This window comes from Pelecanus crispus, chromosome 11 (genome assembly GCF_030463565.1).
Source record: "Pelecanus crispus isolate bPelCri1 chromosome 11, bPelCri1.pri, whole genome shotgun sequence".
Classification (NCBI taxonomy): Eukaryota; Metazoa; Chordata; class Aves; order Pelecaniformes; family Pelecanidae; genus Pelecanus; species Pelecanus crispus.
Window position 1 is genome coordinate 31,961,362 of NC_134653.1, and position 25,096 is coordinate 31,986,457.

The window sequence follows — 25,096 nt, forward strand, 5'->3', positions numbered from 1 at the left end:
AGCCACCGACACAGGGGGAAAGCTGGACTCCGTAAGGGCCTCAGGCCCTTACTGACATGGCAGTGTCCACTGCCTGTGTGTCTGTTTTTTAATTTGCTTGGTTATCAGTCCCGATTTGGAGACTTTGATCAGATCCTGAACTCTTTTTCAACACTGCGCAGCTCGGCAACCCCGTACAGGACTTGGAAAAAGCACACGCAAGTCCAACCTGACACTAACAACCTTCTTAGAGGGACGGGTGGCCATTAACCCTCCTGAACACAGCCACTTCTCCCCACAGCCGAGCCACCCCGTCGGGCTCCGCAAGTCTCCGTGCTTGGAAAAACTCATCCTGTGCCTTTGCTTACAGAGCGGGGAGGAGCGCGGCAGCAGCCAGCCCCAGACACCCTACCTGCCGCAGTGCCGGGGAAGGACCATGCCGGACTCCTTCGCCGTCCACTTCCTCAAGGTGCTGAAGGAGCTGCTGGCCTTCGTGCTGTTCAGTTACACCGTGCTGCTCGGGGCGCTGCTGCTCGCCGGCTGGACGACGTACTTCTTGGTGCTTAAATGAGAGCTCCTCTCCTGCCCCTGCAGCCGCCGGCCGGCCAGAGGCTCCTCCGTGCGCCTCGTCCTGCGCATCTGCTCGGCACGCAGGATGGCGGTCCCGTCCTCCTGCGCCAACTCCGCAAGCGTTCTGTTTCGTTAGTGCCTAATCACGATCTTATTTTCTTATGTAAAGGGAATAAAGACTTAGGAAAAAAGCATCTACATGCATGCACTTTACTGATCTTTGTGGCTCTGGCAGATTCTTTGTGTCTCCTAGACATTTGCCCTTGTTCCCCCAAGTATTTAAAAGCCTGCCAGCAGTTTTCTCCTGAGATTCCCATCCCATGCCCTGCCTCGAGAGCACAGCAGTCTGCCGAGCAGAGAGGAGGGATGGGAGGGATGCAACACAATTCAAACATGACCAACATCTCAAGTAAACAAGTCCTGCCTTGTCTAACTCTGCCTCATTAAGGGTGTGAAGGCAGAGATACAGAAATTACTGGTAATTTTTTTTAGAAGTCCTGGAAAAAGACATTTCAAATCAGCACAAGGTTTCCCTCTTCTCACAGTTTTATGAGGTCCCTTCATGGGGTGGGAGCACCAACATCATGTTATTTACAGGCCTATTAGTTGGCACTCCCAAGCATGCAACGCTTTTCAACAAACGCTTCAAACATGGCGTTAGCTGAAAGATGCGCCCATGATACAGCACTGCCTTGCTAAAACTAAACAATGCCGAGTAAACTGAGCCTCACAGAGGACAGGAATTTGTGATATATACAAAAAGAATAGATTTGATTGATCAAGGCCTTTCACATAGAATTATACAGGAAACTTTTGCTGGAGAAGCTGGGGATTAGGACTAGCCAAAAGCTAAGCAGGATCATATACTCTTGAAAAACAAGGATGAATTAAACCAGGGGAGTGGGGAGCAGCACCTGTGGGAGTCAGTCAGTGCGGTCTCAGCCAACACGTCTGCTGATGACCCGGCACACAGCTGAGGGCTGTTCCCTGCTGAGCCGGGCTGGCCTGTCAGGTGTCTCTGAGCAGAGTAACACAGAGGAACTGGCCGAGCGCGGCCCGAGCTGAGCGCTCCTAACACCGTTTCTGCTTCAAAGGCCCGTGACGGCCCGTCCCGAAACAAGCGCCGTTAACCCGAAGGGCAGAGCAGCCGCTGGGGCCGCCCAGGACGGCGGGAGCAGTGACCCGCAGGCGGAGGGGACGCCTGCCTGCCCGCCCGCCTCAGGCTCCGGCCCCGGCCGCCCTCACAGCGCCGCGCGCGCCGCTCCCGCCTTCCGCCAACGGCCACGCGCGCGACCCACCCCGCCGCCCTCTGCGCATGCGCCACGCCGGGAACCAGCCCTCCCCCCCCAACACAGAGACACACCGCCAGGGCGCGCTGACGTCACTTCCTGCGCAAGGGCCAGTCCCAAGATGGCTGCGGGCAGCCGATGGCTCCGGAGCTGCTGCTCCCTCCTCAGGTACCGCAGCGGCCCCGCCGCTCCGGGTCCCGAGGGCGCGGCGGGGCGGGGGCGTTTCAGTGTAGCCGCGGTAAGGCCCGGGCGGCTGTTTGCCGGGCTGGAGCGGGCCGGGCGCGGCCGACAGGGCTGAAGTCAGCCTCCCGGCTCGGTTCCCCGCCGCTGACTGCCCTTTGTGACTCCGTACCCACTTCGTTTGCCCGATATAATCAAGCCAGCTGCGGCTGGAGCGGCGGCCTGTGCCACAGAAATGGTCGTAGCGCACCTCATCTGTCTCCAGATAGCACAGCTGGAATAGCACAAGCAGGAGGAGTGCTTGCCACTGGTGGGCTGTAGCACACAGCATCGAGGGTGGAAAACTGACCAGTTATTTTCAGAAAATTACAACAAAAAAAACTCTCATGACTGAGTGCTTCTGGTTTGCTGCTTGAGTATTTCAGTGATCTGCCCTGACCCCAGGGACACTTACACAACATTGGATGTAAATAAAACTGGCTACAGTAGGCCCTAAGTGTCACTGGATTGCAGCGAACTATTACCAGTCATATTGCTCACCTGCATGTACTGTATACTGCTTTTAAGCATGCTTTTTAATTTGTTTTTCAATATTATTGAATATTAGCAGTGTATTGGTACCAGATAAGATGCATTTCATCTCTCAAAGGATTAGTAATGCACTAATTACTGTGCTTGCCTTCTTAAGTGCAAGCACTTAGAATTAAGTAATATGACAGAATTTAAAACAAACTTACTCATTCACCACCTAGTTTTTACTTTCATTAAAAAATAATCCAGCCACCAAGCCAGGAAACATGAAATTGCTACTATACCCTTAATTGGTTTAGTGGTGGACTTGGTAATGTTAGGTTAACGGTTGGACTGGATGATCTTAAAGGCCTTTTCCAACGTAAACGATTCTATGATTCTACGATTATGCAGCTGCATTACAGAAGCTTGGTAGAGACTAGGTCACCTAGAACAGCTTCTAGGTGTTGTTTGCCTGTTTGATACCTATTTCCTGCCACACACTGGTTATTTCTCACGCTTAACAACTTCTTGCATTTCCAGGCAAAGCTTCCCTGTTCTGGCCAATATTAGGAGACACTGCCTCTCAGGTGTGAACAGACGATGGCACCAAACAGTGGGCGTGGGGCTGGGAGTGGCCTTGTGTGCAGTCCCAGTCGTGGAGGTAACGTATCAGGAGCGAGATACATACAGCATCCACTCGTTAGAAACAGCTTAATATTAAAAACCACTTGCTTAGCATTTTACAAACTAGTACTTACCTTCAGAATTGTATTCCTTCTTGGGGATCACAGGTGTTTAAGCCATGTAGTTGTTAAGGAAGAGAAATGAGAAAAACAGCATCTACCTTCAGTAACACCTTGTAAAAACAGCTGCCTTGTTTTACAATGGCAAAACAGCAGTGAGAATTAGGCTGTCCAACCTTGTAACTAAGTTACAAGTTTTTCTTATCGTTATTTTGTTACTAATAACATCTGTATGAAAGTCAGTGTAAAGATTATGCAAGTGTCTTGTCTTTCAGAAACAGAACTCGGTTTCTCTCAGTAATGATGCCTTGATTAAAAGAGCAGTTTCCTTGGTAACAGACAGTACTTCTACACTCCTCTCTCAAACAACATACGCATTGATTGAAGCATTGACAGAGTATACAAAGGTAAGCCGAGAGATTACACGCTTTGCCAGCAAGTCAGTACTGGAACTACTAAATTATTTGGCACTAACTACACTTGTTACACCATACTTAAAATGGACTTTGTTTTTTTATGAATTTTAATGAAAGAGGTGTGAGGGTTTGAAGGTGTCAGCTCCCTAGGAAACAGTGGGGTAGGGCTCACTGTTGTACTACACCAAACACGGAAGTTATTTTTAGCTTTGTTAGACTGTTGCTTTGAGCTTGAACTTAAGTTGAAATGACCCACTTCTCAGAACTGGGGCTAAAGAAACACGTAACAGTTATTGGATACCTGCGTACTGAGTAAGTAGGATACGCCACCTTGTATTCCTGGGTATTTTATTTACCTTCTGTGCCCATTTCTAAGGCCATGAACTTGAGTTTCATCAGAAGAATGGAGTGAGACATTTAACTTTGAAACAAGATACAGTTTTAATTTTATAAATAAGTGCCAATTTGAGTGAAGTATTTGCATTCCAGTTTACCTCCTTATTAGTACAGCAAGTATACAAAGAGATTCTATCCACAGCACTACTGCAGGTAGACAGCAAATGCTGTCAGTGCCTCCAAAATTGCAGTGAACTTGAGAACAAAGCACCTTTGGAACCATTCAGCAATTTTGCTAATTAATACCAGTTAACACTGAGACAACATCAGAGATGTACAGATTGTCACGTAATCATGTGAATTGATTCCTTTGCAGGCAGTTTATACACTGGTGTCTCTCTACAAGCAATATGCAAATCTTCTTGGGAAAATGAATTCAGAAGAGGTGGATGCGGTCTGGCAGGTGGTAATAGGAGCCAGAGTTGATGTAAGCAATTGTCTCGCTTCAGTCAGCAATCTGCCTCTTAAAACTCTGCTCAGAAAGTTCTCATCTCACTTGCTCACCTTTTCACAAAGGCACCGTTTGGAAGAGTATTCAGATACTGTTACATCTAGCTAACTAATACTCTGTTTTACTCCTAGATGACAACAAAACAGCAGGAATACCTAAGGCTGGAATCCAGTTGGATGACAGCGTTACGTCTTTCAGAGATGGCAGCAGAAGCTGCATATCAATCAGGTAAGCACAAGCAGAAATACTGAGAATTTCTTTCCCCTAGCATTTGGGCAGTATTTACTGAGTGAGAATGGAGTTCAGAGAGGCACAGAATATACATTCAGTTAATGCACCAATTTACAACTAGTGCCTGTTTTTCAGAGATGCAGAGAACTTAGATTCTTTTATTGGCTACAGGTCTAGTAGAAGCATTCTGAGAACTAGACCTGGAAACTTCACATGCGGTTTAGATCAAGACCAACAATGCCAAAAAACATTTGAAGGAGGTGTTTAGTCATTTTTAAATGCAGCGTTCAAACACAGTTCTGGGAACCACAGAAATAAGGCTACCTAGGGGGTCCAGCAGGTCTTTCTAGCTGGATTCACTTTTATTAAAGAGTGAGAATATTTGCCTTTCACTCAGAAAAGAGATTAATTTTGGTCTTTTCTCCCTGTATACACACAAAAAGTGTAGAGACTTGATAGCTCCGAGACCGAGTTATGGGCTGACTTCTAGTAAATCAGCAAAGTTATTGGAGCAGAGAAGGGGAGGAAAGTGATGACTATTCAGGGACACCCTAACTCTGTAAGTGCCTGAAAAAGACACAGAATCTGTAGGAGCACGGGAGGAGAAGGGATTCCGAGTTCAGCAGTGCCACAGACATTCCCACCGCTGGTACGTGCCAGGACAAGGACAAGGACTGAAAGTTCCTGGCACCCGATGACTGGGCTGGGTTTAGTTCTCAAACCCACTAGCAGAAGCTGACTGCTCCAATCAGATGCTGGCTATAACCCATTGGGTGGGAAGAATTCAAGGGGGCAAAAAAATCTCAAAGTAGGCATATTGTTGTTTAAGGTAAATGAACAGTAAATGCATTTAGCATTAATATAGCCCAAGAGCCATCAAAACCCTTAGCAAAGCAAAGATGATATAGACAGTCACTTCCTTAATTGAAGGTTTGCTGAACACTCCTCTAACCCCATGTATTTAAATTATTACTTTTCAGGTGCAGACCAAGCCTCAGTGACAGCCCGCAGCCACATTCAGCTAGTGAAATCACAGGTGCAAGAAGTGCGACAGCTGTCCCAGAAAGCAGAGACCAAGTTAGCTGAAGCTCAGACAGAAGAGCTCATAAAAGCTCAAGGAGAGGAATCTTCATTGCCACAGGCTATTTTAGGAAGTACGGAAGCAGGCGAGGACCCTTACCTTCGGGAGGACTGAAAAGAACTTAAGTGTCACCATAGAATATGTGAGAGTCAATCGCAAATTGGAGGGTCCCAAAGTGTGGGATAGTGCGAACCTACTGAAATAAGCCTATGATTCCATTTTTTTCCCCGAACAGGATTGCTTTACAAATCATGTCAATTCCAAGTATCTGAAAGGCCTTGATCTTGTTGGTAACTTACCATATTTGTAATACTTATGGATTCAATCATTTAAATTTTTAACTATGCAAATGTGAAAACTGCTATCAAGGATAGCTTGTTGTTAATTGTCTCTCTGCTGGGAAGGTCCTACTGCTTGTTTGATAGGTTTGTGAGCGCGCCCTTAACTTAGAGGTTAACTAGGTATCAGCCAAAGAAATGTATTTAAAAGTAATTATTTTTAACCTGTGAAGTAAATGATGTCTGTTAGGAGATACCTTTATTAAACTGTGCAAAAGCATCTCATCGTGAGTGTGCCCATTTGGGTAAGAGATTAAAAGCTGTTTTGTGTTTGAACATAAAAGTTTGTAACGGAGCTGAGTGACAGCTGCATCAAATTACACTTAACTGCAATCAGGGGAAACATTTGCTGTAGGGCTGAAAACTTTCTATGGGGTTACCCAGGCTGCTCTTAGTGAAGCTTTGCAGTTCAGTACAGCAACCTCTTTCACCCAAGAGTCACCACCTGTAAGGCACCTGCCTTCCCCAGGAAGCAAAGGGAGATTTGATTTTCAAGATACTGTGGTTATAAACAAATTCGTTGTGGCAACTGCTGTGTACTTCTTTACAAAGCAGTAAGCAAAAGTGAGTTTTACATATTTGAATGCTTTCCAGCACAAGTTTCAGGAAAATAATCTTAAATCTCTCTTTTTGCAAGCTTAATGTTTCACTGCAGGCTTCAAAACCACAGGTGTCTTTCACTGTGTTCATTTTCTAACTTGCCAGCTTAATGTGAAATTTGCAGTATTAACTGTAGAGACAACATAAACTCAAGCCGAGATTGCTTTGTAGAATAGCATCCACTACAACTTTAGCACTGCTGATTTGAATCAATTAACCCCCATTCATCAGGTTTTGTAAGAAAACATACATTAATGACAGGTTTTTCACCACAAATTAGCATCTGATGCACTACATCTGTGTCAAGGTCACTGTTAATAAGTTCAGTTGTGCTCAACTAGCACTTTTTTTGGCTGTAGCATAAGCCTTTCTATCTGCATCTCATTTTGCCTGCCCTTTGAGCAAATGCAATCTCAGCTGCACAGCACTGTACATTTATAGATTAAATAGGAAAGAAATTAACAAACCGCCTTTCCTTGCTCCTGCTCCTCCCTGGGTACTGCTGTATCCAAGGAGGATGGCACAGTCCAGAATTAAAGCTCACCACGAGACGCTAGCGTGTGCTGTGCCAGTAGTCAGGAGGGCCCAAACGCAGCTTTGGGCTGGAGCATTAGGGAAAAAAAAACCACTTATCATGAGAGGATTCTTTGCAGCAGTGGCACAACCACACCCTCAAGAGCCAAATGCAACTTCAGGTCAGCCTCTAACCACAATCGCTCCAGTTTGTTACATGCTGCCATTTAAGAACTTCTGCCAAGCCACGGACCCAAATGCAGGTTGCGTTCCTTTCAGAATGCCACAGTAACTCTACCCGGATGCTTGCATGGCAGAGACGTATATAGCTTAAGACAGATGAGCACTGCTATGTAAGTCTGCAAAGCAACTCATTCTTCCCCTTTCAGAGCCTGCTCCCAGCCCCCTTGTTGCCCTACTTCTTGTTTCACCGTATGCCCTGCTCTTATTTCCCAAGACACAGGCTGTACCCACACACATCTAACCTCCAGGCGTGGCGCGAGCCAACTAATCAGTTCAGTTGAGTCAAAATGGGAGCGAGGAGCACGAGTGGCTCCGTAACACCTCCAAAACGGGGTGGGAAGGAACCCCACACCTTTATTAGGAAGTGAGAGCTGCCTATTGCAGGGTTAGCCCATACACCTAAGCCCACAACAGACATGACGTTACGCTCTACATTATGTTACTGAGTTTGCATTTGGAATCATCTAGTGGATCAGAAAAATGCTGCCACAGCAGTTCACAGGGTACCACGGTACCCGCTCTGTCCAGTCTCTTCTCTAGAACAAGCAGCAGTGCCCAGAGAGAGAACAGTGCCCAGAAACTCGGTTTTGCTGCTGATACTCGGCCTTCTTTACAAAGCCAACATATCTGAAACTACATGTAGACAATTTCTCAGGTACAGCTACTCAATCCCTTTTAGGGCTCTAGTGAGAAGATGTAGTAGCAGCTTGTACAAGACACATTGAGGATGGACACACACGCAGAGGCTCCCCCCTTGGAAGAGCAATTTTTTCAAACACCTGCATTTGGCACAGAAACAGCTCATGTGAGAGCAGCAACTCCCGCTGTAAGAGTCTGGGTCATGTTGCAGGGTAAGCTAGAACTACACCTGGTGCTTTAGAAAGCCAAGGCAGCGAGGGATCGAACGAGGACCGGCGGTACTGCCAGGAGTCCCTCAGCCCGAGGTCGTACAGCACCGCACCGCCCCGCTGGCAGGCAGGGCGGCCAGCCTCCCCAAAGCTCGTCACATCTCTGGCCTCGGGACGCCCTCAGTCCCTCTGCCTAAGGAGTACAAGCAAGGACCTGCTGGAAGCGCTTTCCGAGCACCTCCAAAAGCTCTGGCTCACATCTGGTGGGCAGTGAACGCTGGGCAGCTGGCACTACGACAGCAATGACAACAGCACAACACTGCGTCATTTGTGTACAAATTCCTCAGATTTCTGTAATCACACACTTCCTCTCTACCCACTACCTTTTTCTAAAGCTTCCAGGGTGCTTCCTGCTCACACACAGCACAGCAGCTTCTGATCCAGCAGCAAGGCACCCTGAAGCTGATAAGCTTCCTAAAAGTATCACCAAATCTTCATTTCATATTTGATCTTTCCTCAAATTAGCGACTCCCACGTACTCATACATTAACCACTTCTATGTCAGTACATCTTGTCTGGACAGAGGCAGAAAACAGCAGCTGTTCACAGCAAAGGAAGTAGAAAGTTTCCATTGCCACATAACCTCATCCTCTTCAGTATCGACAGCTCCTTAATGCAAATGCCCAGCACCAGATATGAGCCTTCTCTGGCTTTTAGTTCTCTTAGCTTTCAGGAGACCCAAGAATACTCCTGTGAAAACAGTTTTCAAAACTGTATTTTATTTATATCCAATGTTACAAAAACAAACAAACAAAAACCCCAGACACCTCTCGCACAACATGAAAAGCTACAGCCACTGTTAACTACCTCTGTGATTATTCAAGACACATCGCTCCTCTCAAACCCAATCAGAAAGTGTTTGTGCAAAAGCTTCCAGTGCAAGTAAACCTGTAATAAACTTCTGTAAAATCCAAAGGGCTCGAGTCAGAGCCCAGTCCCTTGGATCATCTTGCTGTGTTAAGGCAATACATTTTTGAGGCTCCCCCCCCCCTCCCCCCCAGTCCACCACTCCCTTTCTCCTGCTGTCCCGTAGGACCTGAAGGATCGCTGGCCTGGGACAGCGGAGTTGCACTGCAGCGGACCCAGCAGCACACACTGGCCTTTTCTTCCACCCCTTCAAGTAATTTCAAATGCTCTGTCACTCATTAGTCATCATTAGCTTCCTACATGAGACTGAATCAGACAGCAGCCTCGGCACTGCAGAGCCCCCATGCCACATGGCACCTCACTCAACTCACATCCCTGGGGCAGTTGTGACTTCCCCGGCTCCAGTCTGGCTGGGAGGAACTGAGCCGAGTCGCCTGTGCCACGTCACACCGAGCTACCGGCCCCATCCCCACCCCGCAAATCCAACTGCTTCAGTAAGCCACCAATATATTAGACTTACTGCAAAACAAAACCCTATGGCTCAAGTACAGTCTGTTAGTAGAGGACACGTTTCTACCACAACCCGATTTTTAGTTTAAGTACCCTGTGTCTGTTACCAGTCACAATCCCGCTGCGCTCATCAGTAGCTTCTTTTCCAACCCCTTCTGTAGTTGTGCGTTACTGACACCGCACACCTAATGCTGTCATCCTTTATCAGCGTCCACATGATCCACATCTCAGTAGGGTTTAGTTTGTGCACAATCATCAGCTCTTTGTACAAGCACGGATCAAAAGGATTGAAAGGTCTCTGGATGCCGAAAGTCTTAAAGCCAGCGTGGTTCTTTGGGGTCACTGCCATCTTTGCCAGGCACATTCCCACAAACACATCATCTATTGGGAAGAGCTCCATGTCCTCTGCGGTGCTCTGGAGGCGGCGCACTGTCTCTCTAGACATCACGTAGCCCCCCCCACCCGCATAAAGAGGATAGAAGTGGGCTCTGTACATGGACTCTGGAATAAAGTATTTGACCTTGGTGTTCCTGATGGGCCGGGCGTTGGTGATCACGTCCCCAACAAAGAGATCCTGTTCAGGGTCCAGTTCTTGGAGGAACTCAACAATGTTGTAAGTATTGACAAAGACATCATCATCGCCCTTCAGCACAAACCTGGCGTGCAGGCAGTCCTCCATGAACCAGCGGAGGAAATGCAGCTCCTTGAGGGTCAAGTTGAAGAAGTTGTCAATGAAATCCCACTGCAAGATGTCATCAAACTCCTGGCTCTCGTAAGCCAGCAGCTGGTGCAGGGGCGGTACGTGGATTTTGGCCTCTGAGCGCCCTAGAAGGAACACCAGCCTGATGCGCTTGCCACCGATGGAGACCGCCTTCCCCCACGTGTTCCTGATGGCCACCCGCCGGTCTATGTTGGTTGGGGAAGACTTAATCGCCAGCAAGAGGAACGTCTCTTTGCTACACCTGGAAGGCTTCAGCAGGACCAAGAAGTTCCGGCAGTGTTTGTACGTTAAGAAGACACGGTGAAGCTCTGGGAGGCTGAGAGAAGAATTAGCGAGGGTCAAGTTTGGCAAACACTTGCTGAGTTCAGCATTGTCCAGAACCAAAGACTTTGGTTTGTGGCTCGCTACATCCACTTTCTGGCCTGCTGACGACGCTGCCAACTTTGCCTCTTTCTTCATGTAAAAAAACCAAGCCAGCAGCGTGACTGACAAGGCGTAAAGCGCGAGGTTTTTAATCCTGGGATACATGGCAACCTCCGGTGCAGAGCCCCGGCCCTGCGCGGTCAGAGACACGCCGCTCAGCAGTCCCACCTGCGTACTTACACTTTCCACTTCCACTCGCAGCACTCCCACGCCCGCAGTCCGGGAGCCCACGACCCAGCCCGGGCAGCCGCCGGGACGGGTCTCGGCGTTTCCACTCGCCGTTGGGTTTTTTTTTGGGTCCTCCACCAAGACCGGGTGCTGCCGGCGAGGACGGGAACGCTGTGCCGGGCGCGGCGGCCGCTCGCCCCCGGGGAGGGCTCGGGAGCCCGCGGGGAACCGCACCGGCCCCGGGAGAGCCCGCCCGGCCCCGGCCCCGGCCGCGCAGTCCGGGCTCGGAGCACCGCTGCTCCCCGGCACGGCCCGCTGCAATCCCCCGCCCCGGGCTGCAGAGCCAGAGCCGCCGCCGCCGCCCAAACTTACCGGGAGCCACCGCCCCGCCCAGCCCCGCCCCGCCCCGCCGGAGGGGTGGGGCTGGGCTTGCACCGGGCACCCCGGGCAGCGCGTCCCGGGCGCTGCACAGCGGCACCGGGCGCTGCACCCTGCACCCCCACCCTGCACCACGCACATGGCACCCCCCGCCCTGCACACCGCACATTGCACACCGGACACTGCGCACCCCACCTTGCACACCCCACCTTGCACACCGCACATTGCACACCCCACCTTGCAGACCCCACCTTGCACATTTGCACATGGCACACCACACATGGCACACCAAACATTGCATACCCACCCTGCACACCCCACCCTGCACACCCCACCCTGCACACCCCACCTTGCACACCCCACCTTGCACACCGCACATTGCACACCCCACCTTGCAGACCCCACCTTGCACATTTGCACATGGCACACCACACATGGCACACCAAACATTGCATACCCACCCTGCACACCCCACCCTGCACACCCCACCTTGCACACTGCACATTGCACACCCCCACCTTGCACACCCCACCTTGCACACCGCACATTGCACACCCCACCTTGCAGACCCCACCTTGCACATTTGCACATGGCACACCACACATGGCACACCAAACATTGCATACCCACCCTGCACACCCCACCCTGCACACCCCACCCTGCACACCCCACCTTGCACACTGCACATTGCACACCCCCACCTTGCACACCCCACCTTGCACACCGCACATTCGCACATGGCACGCCACACGTGGCACACCAAACATTGCATACCCACTCTGCACACCCCACCCTGCACACCCCACACTGCACCTTGCACACTGCACATTCACACATGGCACACCAAACATTGCACACCCGCTCTGCACACTGCACATCGCACACCCCACTCTGCACACCTCACTGTGCACACCCCACCTTGCACACCGCACATGGCACACCCCACCCTGCACACCCCACACTGCACCATGCACACCACACCTTGCACACCGCATGTTGCACACCGCACCTTGCACACCGCACGTTGCACACCCCACCCTGCGCACCGCACACCAGCCCTTGTGTGCTGCAGCTCCTGCAGAAGCTCCCCAGCGCCTTGCAACATCTCCCAGCTCTGGAGATTCAGCTGAAGCAGAATCCACGCGACGTCCCTGTGGGTTTTATTTCCCACTCACTCTTTTGCTAAGGACACGTTACTGAGTCTTCCCCGCTGCCATGGCCATGCTCTCCTGGCTCTGGGTACCGGCTGCTGAGGGCCACCGAAGCAGCTGCATCTGGAATTGAACTGTCAGCGGCACCGGCTGGAGCCCTCGACCCTCCTCCAGTTCAGCAGAGTCTTTGTTTTTTCTTTTTCCTGTGGAAAGAAGTAAATCTGTCACTGTCTTTACAGAGTAAATCACCCTAAAAGCAGCAGTGCGCAGTGGGTAAATGCCCTCCGCGTTAGCACTGACTTCTGGGCCTTGAGGGAAAATCTGTTTGACTATAACTTTGGGTAAGAAGCCCAAAAAGCATCTTTAAGCAGGCAATTGATCTGGGTGCAATTTTGCTTTTTGTTGTTAAACTCCTCTATAATTCCTAGGAAAAAAGAAAGAGGCAGAAATAAATCATTTCAAGCATCCTGGAAAATCAAGCGTGGGGTAAAATGAGACCTACGTGAGACTACTTCCGAAAGCATCCTTCAATGTCTGGGCAAATTGTTTGCTCACGACAAAGCTTGCCGCATTTCCTCTTTGAGCTGCCTGGAAGGGATCCCAATTCCTCTGAGAGGACTTATTATTTGTGAGCATTTGCCTACTCAGGGATGCAAATCAGCCTCAGCTCCCGGCTGCGAGAGTGCCGGTCCCTACGCAGCCTCGCTGGATGCATGGTGACAGCGGAGCGAGGGCTGGGGGCCATTCCCCCGCGCCTCGGAGCACGGCCACTGCTGCAGCTCCAAGGTGGTCCGTGGTACCCAGGTGATGAGCAAGTGCCAAACGACCACGGTGCGATTTGGTGACTCATGGCGCACCCAGGGCTTGCAGACACCGTGTCTGCTACCCCAGCTGCAAGCGGGGTGCACTTGTGAGTCATGAGCCACGGCAGAGCGCCCAGCCACGGGACACTGCCGGCGCTGGGTGTAGCGACCTGCGGGGGCAGCTGATTTTTAGGCATTATCTTTTTTAAATATGCACTCGGTGCCCTTGCTGTGCAGCTGGCCAGCCTTTACCTGCACAGGCATAAGGGGACATGAAATATAGTGCAAGTCTCTAATCGCTCTGAGTTTCCTGTATCAGCGGCAGCTTTTTGTGCACCCAACATGAACTCTGGCCACACGGCCCCCCGCAGAAAGGGTTCAGTTCTCACTCAAGCCGAAAGAAAGACCTGCATGCACACTGACCACAGGCACTGGGGTGGAAAGGAACTAAAAAAATACCACTGCTGAACTTCAGTTGTTTGACAGCAGCTCCATGCATCAGCAACGGTCTGAGCATATATTGCAAATACACATCTTCTTGTGGTGAACTATAATTTAAGGAGTTGTTTTTTCTTCTTTTCAGGTAGCTGGGAAGGCCATCAGGGCTTCCTCCAGCACAGGCACAGCCTAGGACTGCAGGTCTCTTGAGATCCTCCCCAAAGACAGGGAGCTCACCATGGGTGACAGGGCATGGAAAGGCATCCCGGAGCTCTTGGGGATGGGGGTTAATTGCTTTCTTAAATTAGCAACTAAATCTGATGCTGGGGGGGGGGGGATGACCCGAGGCTCCTTTGGTAGCTCCGAGCAGCGCTGCGGAGGCCTGGCCCGCTCCATGCTCTCCTTGACCCACGAGCAGCTCGTCAGCGTCCCCTTGCCACCCTTTCCCTCCCCCACTTCCTCCTGCTCTTGCATTACCCCTCCAATGTGCCAGCACTGCTATTTTTGTAGTCAAAACAAGATTGCTGGAAAAATAACCTGCAAGAGGCAGGGTGAGGTTTGTCTCCAGCGGTTTAAGCTCTGGCGGTTTAAGCAGCGCTGCTGGCTGAGCAGAGCGTGAGCTCTGCACTGGGGACCAGGGGATGCCCATGAGGGGTCAGGGTGGTCTCTTCATGGGTGACAGCAGAGCGGGAACAATAATCCCCTCTGCAAAGTGCTTTGAGATGTGAGCTGGAAACGGATGAGGACCTTATTATGCATCCCAGACAGCACTGCCCGCGCCGGCCCACGCCACCAGCCACATTTGGCAGCCGACACAGCGGGCAGCACATCTCTCACCCAAAAAATCTGCTTTGCCCTTCTCCCCTGACACACAGGGCTGGTAGGTGTGCGTCGCTCCCAGGACAGCCGTCAGCCCACCCTCAGTGCTCGGCTCAGACACTGATTCAACAAGGTGTCTGGGCGCGTGTCTAACCCTAGGGCCCCCGCAGTCAATGGAGGTATTCACAGCCCGAAGCTCAGGATGTGAGTAAGCGCCCTGCTCGGCAGAGCCGGCGGGGACCTGCGGCCGCCTCCCAGCCGGCACCGCTGGCGTTTGCTCTCGCACACGCTACCCTCTGCCCAGCCAGCTCCCGTCTCCGTCACCTCTGTCAGACGCCGTGGCTTTCTGGCTGGCCTGACTTTCTCTCTCTGCTTTTGTTTTTTTGCTCTTGTCTTTGCCTTTTTTCCTGTCCTGCGGGGAGAGATGTTTCCATAGTTAGGCTGTGTTGAAATTCACTGCCCGCATTCAGTCCCGTGACAGCCGTCGCCATCTGGGTTCTGTCACTGGGATTGAAAGGGCAAACGAAAGGGGTGAGGGGAAGCAGGAGCAGAGTGGCGGGGCTGCTCAGAGCAGAGCATCCAGGAAATTGAAAGTGTTGGTACAGCCGATGCGTGTTGCCATGCAGAGAGAGAGAGAGCATCAAAGGAAGCACGAGTGGTTGCTTTCACATTCTCAGATGGAAAAATAAGCTCATCTATTTTCTTACGCTTGGTCTATAAAAAGTAGCAGTACGCATCGCTAATATCAACATTAAGTAACGATACCAGCAGTGATGGGTGGTACTTAAGCAGGATTATTTCAGCCCCATTTTATGGAGGGGAGAACTGAGGGATGGACAGGAGGGATGCCTGGGCCAGCTGCAGCACAGGACGTGCTGAACCCCAGCCTGCCCGGCCCTGGCAGCCCTGCCTCACCACCCTGTCCCAGGACACGCTCCTTACCTTCTCCTCCAGACTTGGTAGCTGCAGCGGCTGCTCAGTGATCAGGATCCCAAAGTCACACACGGTTGCCACCAGGTCCTCGGTGGCCAGCAGGGTCTCCAGGGTCACCCTCCCGGTGCCCAGGGTCCTCCGAATAGGAGGATCGCTGCGGAGTTCACATGACGACTTCTTTTTCTGCTTGTCCCTGGGCACAGGAACCTTCAGGGCACCAGCACGGGGACAAGCCTCAGCAGAGGGTTGGGGTCCCTTTATCAGACAGCAAGCAACCCCGGCCAGCCCCTTGCATTCAGACCAAGATGCGTGTAAAACCACTGCTGCCTTCCTGCCACAGCAGGGGGACACTTTGGCAAGAGGTCTGGGATGGAGGGGAGATTCTCTGACACACCAAACTGGCCCAGGAGAAGGGCCCTCATTCCCCCATCATTATTTTTGCAGCTCAGGCGGTGTTTGGACACCGTTCTCTCCCAGCATCGTACCTTGGCACTGTCCTTCTGCAGCCCCCGACTTGCCTTCCCCTTCATGACTGCATTTTCTTCTGGGTCAGCCTCAACAGGCCATGAGAGCACCTGCCCAGAGAGAGGAGCTGGTGCTGCAGGGGCTGGGACGCCTGAAAACCCCGGTCCAGGGTCATTGGCATCCCGGGCTGCCTCCAAGAGGGAACACAATACCACTGCTGGGTCTCCCAGCAGCTCTTTCCCCTTTTATCCAGCTCTGCCATACACTCACCTTCTCCTCCATGACCGAGACGATCGTTCCAGACGCCAGGTAGGACTTCAGCCCCACTAAGTCCTTGGCAGTGTGCTCCTTCCTGTAGCTGCAGTCGATGGTGTTTGCCCAGGGCTTTCCAGGGGTGACAAATACCTTTGCTGTGCAGGGACACAAAAAAGCTCTGAGGAGAGACCTCTCCCTCCCAAGGACAGAAAGGAGCCCTGGGACATGAGCAGTGCCAATTCTTTACCCATTGGTCTCGGTAACAGCCCAGCTGCAGGCGATGCTGTGAGGGATCTCCCAATGCCACCACATGCCAGGAAGAGCCATAAACCTGCCCTGAGCAGTGGGGCAGGGGATTTAGAATTCCTCATTACCAGAGTGGGCGTTGGGCTCCTCCATGGCTGCAGGCTCCTGCTGGCCCTTTGCTTCCCTTGTGTCCTGAGCAGAGCTGTCCACATCCAGGGTGGCCACCACGGGACGCTGATGGATATTTGTTACCTGGAACAGAGAGGGATCTCTTGGCAGGGCACATCTAGCTGTGTTTGCATCAAGACCAGGGGTCAGAGCTGCCTCTGAAATCCCATTCCCCAGCCCACCCTCATCATGGGAAGAAGGGGCACCAGCGCCGGGGAAGGGGTCTGCCGCAGTCAGCGGGAGGGGGGCTGTGAATGCACTCCCACATGCAGAGTGGTGCTGGGCTCCCCGAGAGGGACAGGGAATGTGGCCAGAAGGGACTCGTCCTGCCAGATGTGACCATGCGTGAATTCTGTCCCTGGTACCGCTGCTGCCCACACCAGGTCCATTATGAAGGGTCTCGCTCCTGGAGGTGAAGTCCCCCTTGCCACTGCCTTTTGCTTTCAGGAGCTCAGTTGAGCACAAACCTCAGTGCTGCTGCCGTCCTCGATCTCTTCTACCTGTGCAAACTCGTACGTCACACAGTAGCTGTAGGTGATCACCGGAGCCTCGGAGCCAACCTCCAGCTGCTGACGAGCGCTGGGATCAGGGACTCCCTTGATTTCCCCAATGCTCACAACCACTCGCGCTTCGCTCTTTATCAGCTCTAAAAGGAAGACAATCTTGCTGTGAAGCTGCAGCGTGCTCCTTCCAGAGCGAAGAAGGTGTAGAGCAGCCGGACCTCCAGCACGCCGTGTCCCCACCACTGGGCATCCCTCCCTGCCACCCTGTGCTATCGCTGTGACAAGCCACTGCCACATGGGGTCACTCCAAAGCCACGCAAACATCTTTCTTCGGTCGCTTTGACTCCCTCGTTAACATTTTAGACTCCAAAGAGCACATCCAGCCCATAAACTCATTGAGTAGGGGGCCATCAAGAGGGGCTTCCCACCCCCGGGTGTCCCCAGGCCCCTGCCCTCGTCCCAGCTGGGGATGTGCCACGCTGCAGAGGTGGCACCGCTTCGTGCTGGCAGCGCAGCACGCACGTGAGCATCTTCCCCAGTGGAGATGCTCCTCGTTCAGCAGCTCGAGAGGGAAATGCACCGCCTGAAACCAGGCGGTGTCTAGAAAGCAAAGATGGGAGCAAGCCATGGCAGAGAGGCAGTGCTAGGATTAAGTTGTTCCGGCAATCTTTGGACCTGGTTAAGGCTAAAATTACCTCGATTGTAATTACACTGCTGCAGGGTGCTCTGCCTGTCTCCCCATTTGTACTGGTGGGGTGAAAGGGCACAGAGAAAGATCTCTGTTTGAGGAGAAGCAAGAAGGAAGTCAAACTGGATCCGGAGTTTGCCCTGAGGACTCCTAGCTCAACCACAGTGAAACCACCTCCCGAATCACGGGGTCAGCATGGGCAGGTTCAAAGGTAAAGGCTCACCTGGCTGCCTCGCTAAACCATGGAACTGGTGCCTCTCGTCAGGCCCTATGTGGATGTCATCAAGGATGGAGAGCTTGGGCAGGCTGTCCACGAGGAAGCCTCTGTAAGTGGGAATGAGAGCCAGCGGGTTCCCTTGGAGCACCAGGACACGGAGCTTCTGCAGACTGCACAGCTGGGAGACCAGCCCCAGCAGATTCGTGAAGTTGTTAAAGCTCAGGTCAAGGGAGACAAGATTTGGCCTAAGGAGAGGACCCAGAGAAAAAGGTTAGGCAAACAGCATCCATCTGAGGACAGAGAGCTACTTCCCTGGGTCAAAAAAATAAACAAAAATTATGTTTCACCAGCACGAACTGGGTCAAACTGGGGAATCCAATGGTACAATCTCAAGAGACCAGTTCCAAGTTTCTGAGCCATATGGTCCATTGCCAGTCTGCCCCACAACTCAAAACCATGTTCCTTTAGCATCCATTAACCATCCCACTGCATCATTCAGTGATGCAGCCTAAGCTTTAGATCCTTCCCAGGGCAGACCCAGCAGGGGCTTTGGGAAGGGCATGGAAAAAGGAAGCTGCCCAGGGACATGGGAACTGCAGTGCCAGGGTGTCAAGGCAGTTCCCCAGGTGATCTCCTCATTCCACACCTTAGCCACAGGTCAAGACACCCTCTAAGCACGAGACAGAAGACAGCGAACAGAGACAGAGTGCTCTGCACAGGTGTTGGACACAGAGCAAAGAAACAACTCTGCTGAAGGGCTGTAATTTCTTGACATGGGCCACCTTGATGGCTTGAGGTCATCTGTTCACATCTGCCAACCTCCCTTTCAGGAGCCCACGTTCAGCCTGCGGTGTTACCAGAAGTCCGCAGTGAGGTAGTTGTCCTGCGAAGGACCACACAGCCTGTTGTATCCCAGCCCCAAATGCTGCAGCTCCGGAGGAGGCTGAGCGCACAGGTCCTGCAGATCAGCCACAGCGTTACAGCAGAGCTCCAGGACCTGCCCGGAACAGAGGGAACAACAAACACCTTTTGCAATGAGCTATTCCTGGCAATCCCTCGAGCTGCTCGGCTCATGCCCTGTTCCCAGATGGGACCTCCCTCCCCGTCCTGCTGTCGCAAGGCATCGCTCGCTCACCTTCAGCATCCGCGGCAGGTTGGCTGAGGTTATCCTGCTGATCTGGTTGGCACTGAGGATGAGCTCCTCCAGCTGCTGTAACTGCAACAGACCCTCGTCGACCTCGTCCACCTGCAGAGAGTTGGGTTTGGCCAACGTGTCCCTGAGCCACCTCTTGCCCAAGTGTCCTGGTTTTGGCTGGGATAGAGTTAATTTTCTTCCTAGCAGCAGGCACAGTGCTGTGTTTTGGATTTAGTAGGAGAAGAATGTTGATAACATGCTGATGTTTTTAGTTGTTGCTGAGTACTGCTTATGCTAGTCAAGGACGTTTCAGCTTCCCATGCTCTGCCAGGTGCACAAGAAACTGGGAGGGGGCACAGCCAGAATAGTTGATCCAAACTGACCAAAGGGCTATTCCATACCGTATGATGTCATGCTCAGTATATAAACTGGGGGGGGGTGGCCAGGGAGCAGCGATTGCTGCTCGGGAACTGTCTGGGTATCGGTCGGCGGGTGGTGAGCAATTGCATTGTGCATCACTTGCTTCGTGTATCATTATTATCATTATTATACTGTTACTATTAGCATTACTATTTTACTTTATTTCAATTATTAAACTGTTCTTATCTCACCCCAGGAGTGTTTCTCACTCTTACTCCTCCGATTCTCTCCCCCATCCCATCGGGGTAGGGGGAGTGAGCGAGCGGCTGCGTGGTGCTTAGTTGCTGGCTGGGGCTAAACCATGACACCAAGGTGACGTGGACACGTAGTGTCGATCCATGTGACAGACGTGGACAGATTAGTGCAACGCGCTGGGTGGGGGGGACAGCAGCTCCACCCCAGCTGCAACAGCGGCATCCAGGAAGACCCTGGGATGGGGAAGGTGTCCTTTTCCCAGGATGTTTTCCCTCTCAGCAGGAACATGTGGTTTTCTTGCCTGGAGATGGGTAGCTTTACAGTCCCCAGCAGCTGCACTTACTCCCTTGCCAATGATCCGCAGGGACCTGAAGACCTGGAAGACATTGGAGCCGCGGACGAGCTCTGGTGTCAGCACGGCCATTTCCCGCAGGTGCTGGTCCTGGGGGCTGCAGTCCGGAGGCAGGGCCCAGGGGCTGTGCCGGTCGCTCAGCAGCTCCATCAGCGCCTCGGGGCTCTCCTCACCCAGCGGCGCAGCCTCCTCCTGCCCAGCTGGGTCTGCCCCCAGCCCCAGCCGGCCTCCGCAGGGCCTCGTGTGTGCATCAAAGCGAGACTTGTTCTGCAGAGAGGGAGAGAGGAGAGGCAGTGACCGCCCTGCAGACCCCAGAGCCCCCACCACATCTGTGCCCCCACCGCCCCTTACCCAGCTGCCAAGGCCGCAGGGGAAGTCCTGCAGACCCAGGCGCCGCAGGTGCTCCCGAAAAGCAGCCGAGACACTGCAGCGGCTGGGTCCTGCCATCCAGCCCCGGCAGGGAATTCCCTGGCTCAGCGGCAAGCGTCCCTGTCGCTAGGAGATGACGGGGCTGCAGATACGCAGATGCCCGGAGGACCAGGCTCGCACTCAGGGCTCTGGAGCAAGCTCGGGACAGCACCAAGCTCCTCAGGCTGGGAATAAATCCTTGGCTTTTCTGGATCTCCCCCTGGGCTCTGGGGGCTGCTCCCCACCACGGAAAGAGCAGGTGGCCTCGTGCAGTGTTTGCAGTGTCAGCCCTGTGCCCTGGCCTAGGACCTGTGGCATGGCATTTGCCATTTTACTTATCTACATCCTGAGTGTCACTCAAGTTTCGGGGAGGAAGCAGTCAGGTTCTCAGATAGCTGTAAAAGCACTGCTGTTCACTCGCATGGAGGGTACTGCCGCCACAGCAGCGTAAGGCCATCGGAAAACAAAGTTCACAGCTAAAAATACCGGCTCCTACACTTGGAAAAAGTACATGAGCCCCAGGTACTGAAGCCACAGCTCTGTGTCAGGTCAGATTCAGGTCTCCGCACTCTGAGGTTTATTTGCTTTTTCCAGCAATAGTTGTTGAGGCAATGTCTACAAATTCCATTTTAGAGAGCCTACAGAGCAGCCTGTGTCAGCAAAACTTCACCAAATGAATTGCAGACGCGCTGAGGCATCTGGTGGTTACGTGGTGGAAAGCTGAGCTTCCACTCAGGTTGGGTTTTACAGGACGGATGCCAGTCTGCTCCCTTATCAGCTCAGCAGTTTATCACAGCTGTGTACAGATAGGAAAAGATGTGCAGAGCATGCACATGCCGAGAGATAGTAGCATACCATGGATTGGAATAACCAGGCAAACTGCTATCCTTGGCTCAGTAGAAAATGAACTCAAATCTTCTAAAAATCTTTGAAAAAGCATTACCAGTGGTTGAATCGTGTTTTGTGGAACAGCCAAGACGTAAGAATGCTGCTTCTCTTATTTGTATCACTGTTACAAATAACTGGGCCCCATTGCCATCGGTGCTGCACAGAGATGTTCCCTGCTCTTGGAGGAAGACCAGCTGCGATTCCTTGTCCGTCCTTCCTGGCTGTACCCATCTGGGGCAGCTGGAAGGGGACTGGCAGTGCCCGGCACCCAGCGGACTCCTGTGTGTGCAAGCTGACGCACCTTCCACACATCTGGCAATGCACTGTGGGGCACTAACCAGCTGCATCTCTCTGCTTTTTTGGTGCTTCCAAAGAAGCAACCCTCCAAGATCACCCTTCTACCTTGAAAGGAGCCATCTGTACCCATCATTGTCTTTGTAGGGATGTTCCTAAAGACCACCCTGCACAAAGAAACATCTCTCTCTCCATTTTACCCCCAAATAATAATAAAAACCTCAAACAAAAAAAGCGCCTGACAGAACTGTCCTTTCCTGGTTCTTCTCCACCACTCTGCTGTACTGTCTGCTGCCTCACGCCACAGGCCATGATAACTCATTCTCCTTCTTTGCATTATTTAGCACCTGGGAACATGGGTCGTGCAAGAAGAAATGCATCCCTGTGGGATGGCTGCATCCCTCTGCTTGGTTTCCCGGGGCTCCCTCGCAGCACGTGGCGGAACCCCGTTCAATTTGTGACTCACCATTATTGTGGCTTCAAGCAAACAACTGAGGCCTGAACTTACAGGTTGGTAGGACCTGAGTGCAACATGGGACAGGGGAAATGTCCATTCCCATTTCAATCCTGGGGAATCAGTTCAGCCCGGAAAACAGTCCTTGCACCAGTCCCAGGCACTTCAGAGGAGTTCACGCGCACACCAAGCTTTTTATTTTCAGAGACAGATTATTGCACGTGGAAAAGAGACGTGATTATTTTGACACCAAGCTGTTGTTTCTTGGAAGTTTTCTGGTGACTTGACAAATGTTCATCTTTCAATCTATCACTGCCTTTCAGGCATGTCTTTTATCACAGAGGTGGGAAGCACAAGTGTGTTTGCATTTTCACAAAGGCATGCTCATAGGGGTTTCCTCTGCCCTCCTTTCTGGCCTAAACTATCAGCAATTCTGCAGGTCCTCATCTGATCACAGCCTCATAGTTGTAAATCCTAGGAACAATTTTTCTGTTTTGGTATGTATGAGAATTTCCTGCATTTCGCTACTGGAAATGGCAAATAGCCTCAGGGGAGTTAGAGAGAAGGGTGGCAGAGATGGGGAGGCAGGATCCTGGACATCCTCTGCTGGGTTATGTGAGGGGGTCACACCCCGGGGACAGGGCCATACAGACATCCAGGAAAAGAATATATATGTTGACCTGGAGGCCTGCATACAAGCCCCTCACGGCTTTTTCGCTGCCAGCGTTAGCCCACTCTTACACTGACCCTGCAGGAGAAGGTTGCTGGCTTTGGGCACCAATGATTGCTTGTGTGCTCCAACCATGGTTTTTAAAAAAACAACAGAGTTTATGTTCTAAAATCCTACATTTTGGAGAGGCCAAGGATTTAGACGGGATGTCTAAGCCAAGCATCCTGAACTCCTAGTCAAATAGACGATACAGGACACCATATGTGTCAGTCTGAAACTGCATCTAGATCACAATCAGTGAAGACGCATTTGAACCAATTTTTGATGTAATCTTTCAAAAAAGAAAAAACCCCAAACTATCACCCGCAAAAAAAAAACCCATGGAGGAGCCACTGACGCAAAACTCCACGGTGCTTAAATGCAGCTTGGCTGTCCACACCTACAGCACTCCGGGCAACAAGCAGCTTGAACGCCAACATCCAGCTAGCTTTTGCCCAAGCCGGCTGCTCTCCAAGCCCGCCATGAAACGCCAAACAGGTGGGTGCGACTTAACCTTGCTATGCGTTGTAAGGTTGCACTGATTGATGTGCATCGCTAGCTCAGCCACTTAATGTCTATATGCTTTAGAAATTTAGCACGCTGCACAAACCCAGGAAGTTTTGCAAAAATTATGTAGAGGCTTGAGGCTAATCATTGTATTCTTTCTTTTCTTTTTTTTTTTTTCTTTCTCCATTTGAATGCAGAGATCAACAGGTTTGCAATCTTTCTCTTCTGTTCTCTGGTTCCTTTGGGCTCCTTGGCACCAACAGCCACCTCAGAAGAAAGCAAATCTGCTACAGGACAGAGACAGAAGCTTTTTACTACCAGACTAAAGCCCTTAGCGTCAGTGATAGAAAAGAGAGCAACTACCTTGTTTAAAAACTACGTAAGTGTTCTATTTTGTGTTTACCATGTCTGTGTCTGTGGAGAAATCTCTTGAATTATTATGAAACACTAGAAAGACCATCAGAAAAGAAATATTTGGGTTAGAACCTAAAATAGTCTATTCCATACAAGAAGGAAAGCATTTACATTGCATTCTTTTAGGGCAGAGTTGGAGCAATGTCTAGGACAGCTGGGGAAAGCTTGGGCAACTTTGCCTGAGCTAACTGCTAGCTGTGATCTTCCAGACTAAATGCATTGCTCTTTCTCCATCTCCCAAGTCACACTGGGCTTGAAGCAGGCATCTTTTTGGATGAAACTGGTCAGATCACTGGAAACATGGAGAGAACTGCCTTGGTCTTTGGTCTGATCCTAGTACTAGAGCAGTCAGGAGCACTTCTGCCAAAAATCCTGCTCAGCCCTTCCATTCCTTGGAGATGGTAAAATGTGCACTGAACCTAAGTGTCAATATTTCAGACAAATTTCAATTCCTGGGAACGTGTTCCCAAGAGTACGTTGATAAAAATCAATGTAAACATTTCCCCTGAATTCATTCTTGAAATCAAAACCATCTCTGCTGAAACAGAGATGTTCCTGTCATCAAACTGATCACAATAACTGATGATGAAAATATTCTCAGGTCAAAGCAAATCTCTTGCATGAGTAAATTTTGCCCATATGGCAAAGAAAAAAAAAAGATTTAGAAAAGCCAAAACCAAAAATAAGCAGGCTATTAAGATAGAAAATACTGCATGATCATAGCCACAGATAGTGTGCAATGCCTACTCGATAAAAGGAGCGGAGGTGTTAATAGAGCTACGATAACAATAACAAAAAACCCCAAGCGTACACAACCTGAAAGATAGGTGTGTATGCGCCTAGACATTAAAACGTGAAGCGACTACCAGGAAAGATGTAAACTGAAAGATTCATAATTTCTCTCTCCTCTTCCTCCCCTACAGAACATGTGTAGCTCTGTAACGCCCCAAACTGCAAGCTGGCTAACTGCTGACTCCCAATCCAAAAACATGGTGAAGAAAATACCCGAATGCCCGGCTTTTGACGCAGATTGCTGCGCTTTCCACATTTTTTACAACATTTTGCAAAACCTGAGAAGCGATATCGAATTCATCTGTGGTATCAGTTTAACTCCGT

General features: G+C 51.2%; 4 protein-coding genes across 5 annotated transcripts; 2 read left to right on the forward strand and 2 right to left on the reverse strand.

Moving 5' to 3' along the window:
• Positions 1-415: 415 nt before the first annotated feature.
• On the forward strand, positions 416-550 carry LOC142594526 (uncharacterized). The gene has a single exon (XM_075718455.1). It carries the CDS (start codon positions 416-418, stop codon positions 548-550), a length of 135 nt encoding a protein of 44 aa, XP_075574570.1.
• Positions 551-1,954: 1,404 nt separating this feature from the next.
• On the forward strand, positions 1,955-6,407 carry DIABLO (diablo IAP-binding mitochondrial protein). Of its 2 annotated transcripts, none has more exons than XM_075718823.1 (6): positions 1,955-2,006; positions 3,072-3,192; positions 3,550-3,681; positions 4,403-4,513; positions 4,669-4,765; positions 5,749-6,407. In XM_075718823.1, the coding sequence occupies exons 1-6, from the start codon at positions 1,960-1,962 to the stop codon at positions 5,961-5,963; spliced, it is 723 nt and encodes a 240-aa protein (XP_075574938.1). In that variant the 5' UTR covers positions 1,955-1,959; the 3' UTR covers positions 5,964-6,407. The 2 variants fall into 2 exon arrangements, with proteins under 2 accessions (XP_075574938.1, XP_075574939.1); XM_075718824.1 differs by lacking the exon at positions 1,955-2,006 and adding an exon at positions 2,452-2,484.
• A 3,551-nt stretch (positions 6,408-9,958) lies between these two features.
• Positions 9,959-11,077, reverse strand: B3GNT4 (UDP-GlcNAc:betaGal beta-1,3-N-acetylglucosaminyltransferase 4). The gene has a single exon (XM_009483751.2). The coding sequence runs from the start codon at positions 11,075-11,077 to the stop codon at positions 9,959-9,961; it is 1,119 nt and encodes a 372-aa protein (XP_009482026.2).
• Positions 11,078-12,711: 1,634 nt separating this feature from the next.
• LRRC43 (leucine rich repeat containing 43) lies at positions 12,712-20,753 on the reverse strand. Its single transcript, XM_075719083.1, has 12 exons — positions 20,658-20,753; positions 20,298-20,573; positions 19,340-19,450; positions 19,062-19,201; positions 18,211-18,449; positions 17,264-17,442; positions 16,757-16,880; positions 16,398-16,537; positions 16,148-16,237; positions 15,663-15,869; positions 15,054-15,141; positions 12,712-12,872 (listed from the first exon to the last, which is right to left on the reverse strand). The coding sequence occupies exons 1-12, from the start codon at positions 20,751-20,753 to the stop codon at positions 12,712-12,714; spliced, it is 1,851 nt and encodes a 616-aa protein (XP_075575198.1).
• Between the last annotated feature and the right edge of the window lie 4,343 nt (positions 20,754-25,096).

What these genes read in the sequence shown, in the direction of transcription:
- LOC142594526 (XM_075718455.1), top strand. Translation starts at nt 416, where the DNA reads ATGCCGGACTCCTTCGCCGTCCACTTCCTCAAGGTGCTGAAGGAGCTG.
- DIABLO (XM_075718823.1), top strand. Translation starts at nt 1,960, where the DNA reads ATGGCTGCGGGCAGCCGATGGCTCCGGAGCTGCTGCTCCCTCCTCAG. An exon ending in TAATAGGAGCCAGAGTTGAT is followed by an intron (nt 4,514 to 4,668) that starts GTAAGCAATTGT and finishes TTTTACTCCTAG; the next exon opens with ATGACAACAAAACAGCAGGA. An exon ending in AGAAGCTGCATATCAATCAG is followed by an intron (nt 4,766 to 5,748) that starts GTAAGCACAAGC and finishes ATTACTTTTCAG; the next exon opens with GTGCAGACCAAGCCTCAGTG.
- B3GNT4 (XM_009483751.2), bottom strand. Translation starts at nt 11,077, where the DNA reads ATGTATCCCAGGATTAAAAACCTCGCGCTTTACGCCTTGTCAGTCACG.
- LRRC43 (XM_075719083.1), bottom strand. Translation starts at nt 20,753, where the DNA reads ATGGCAGGACCCAGCCGCTGCAGTGTCTCGGCTGCTTTTCGGGAGCAC. An exon ending in TACCTCACTGCGGACTTCTG is followed by an intron (nt 18,450 to 19,061) that starts GTAACACCGCAG and finishes TCCTCTCCTTAG; the next exon opens with GCCAAATCTTGTCTCCCTTG. An exon ending in TCTCGGTCATGGAGGAGAAG is followed by an intron (nt 16,238 to 16,397) that starts GTGAGTGTATGG and finishes CTCTCTGGGCAG; the next exon opens with GTGCTCTCATGGCCTGTTGA.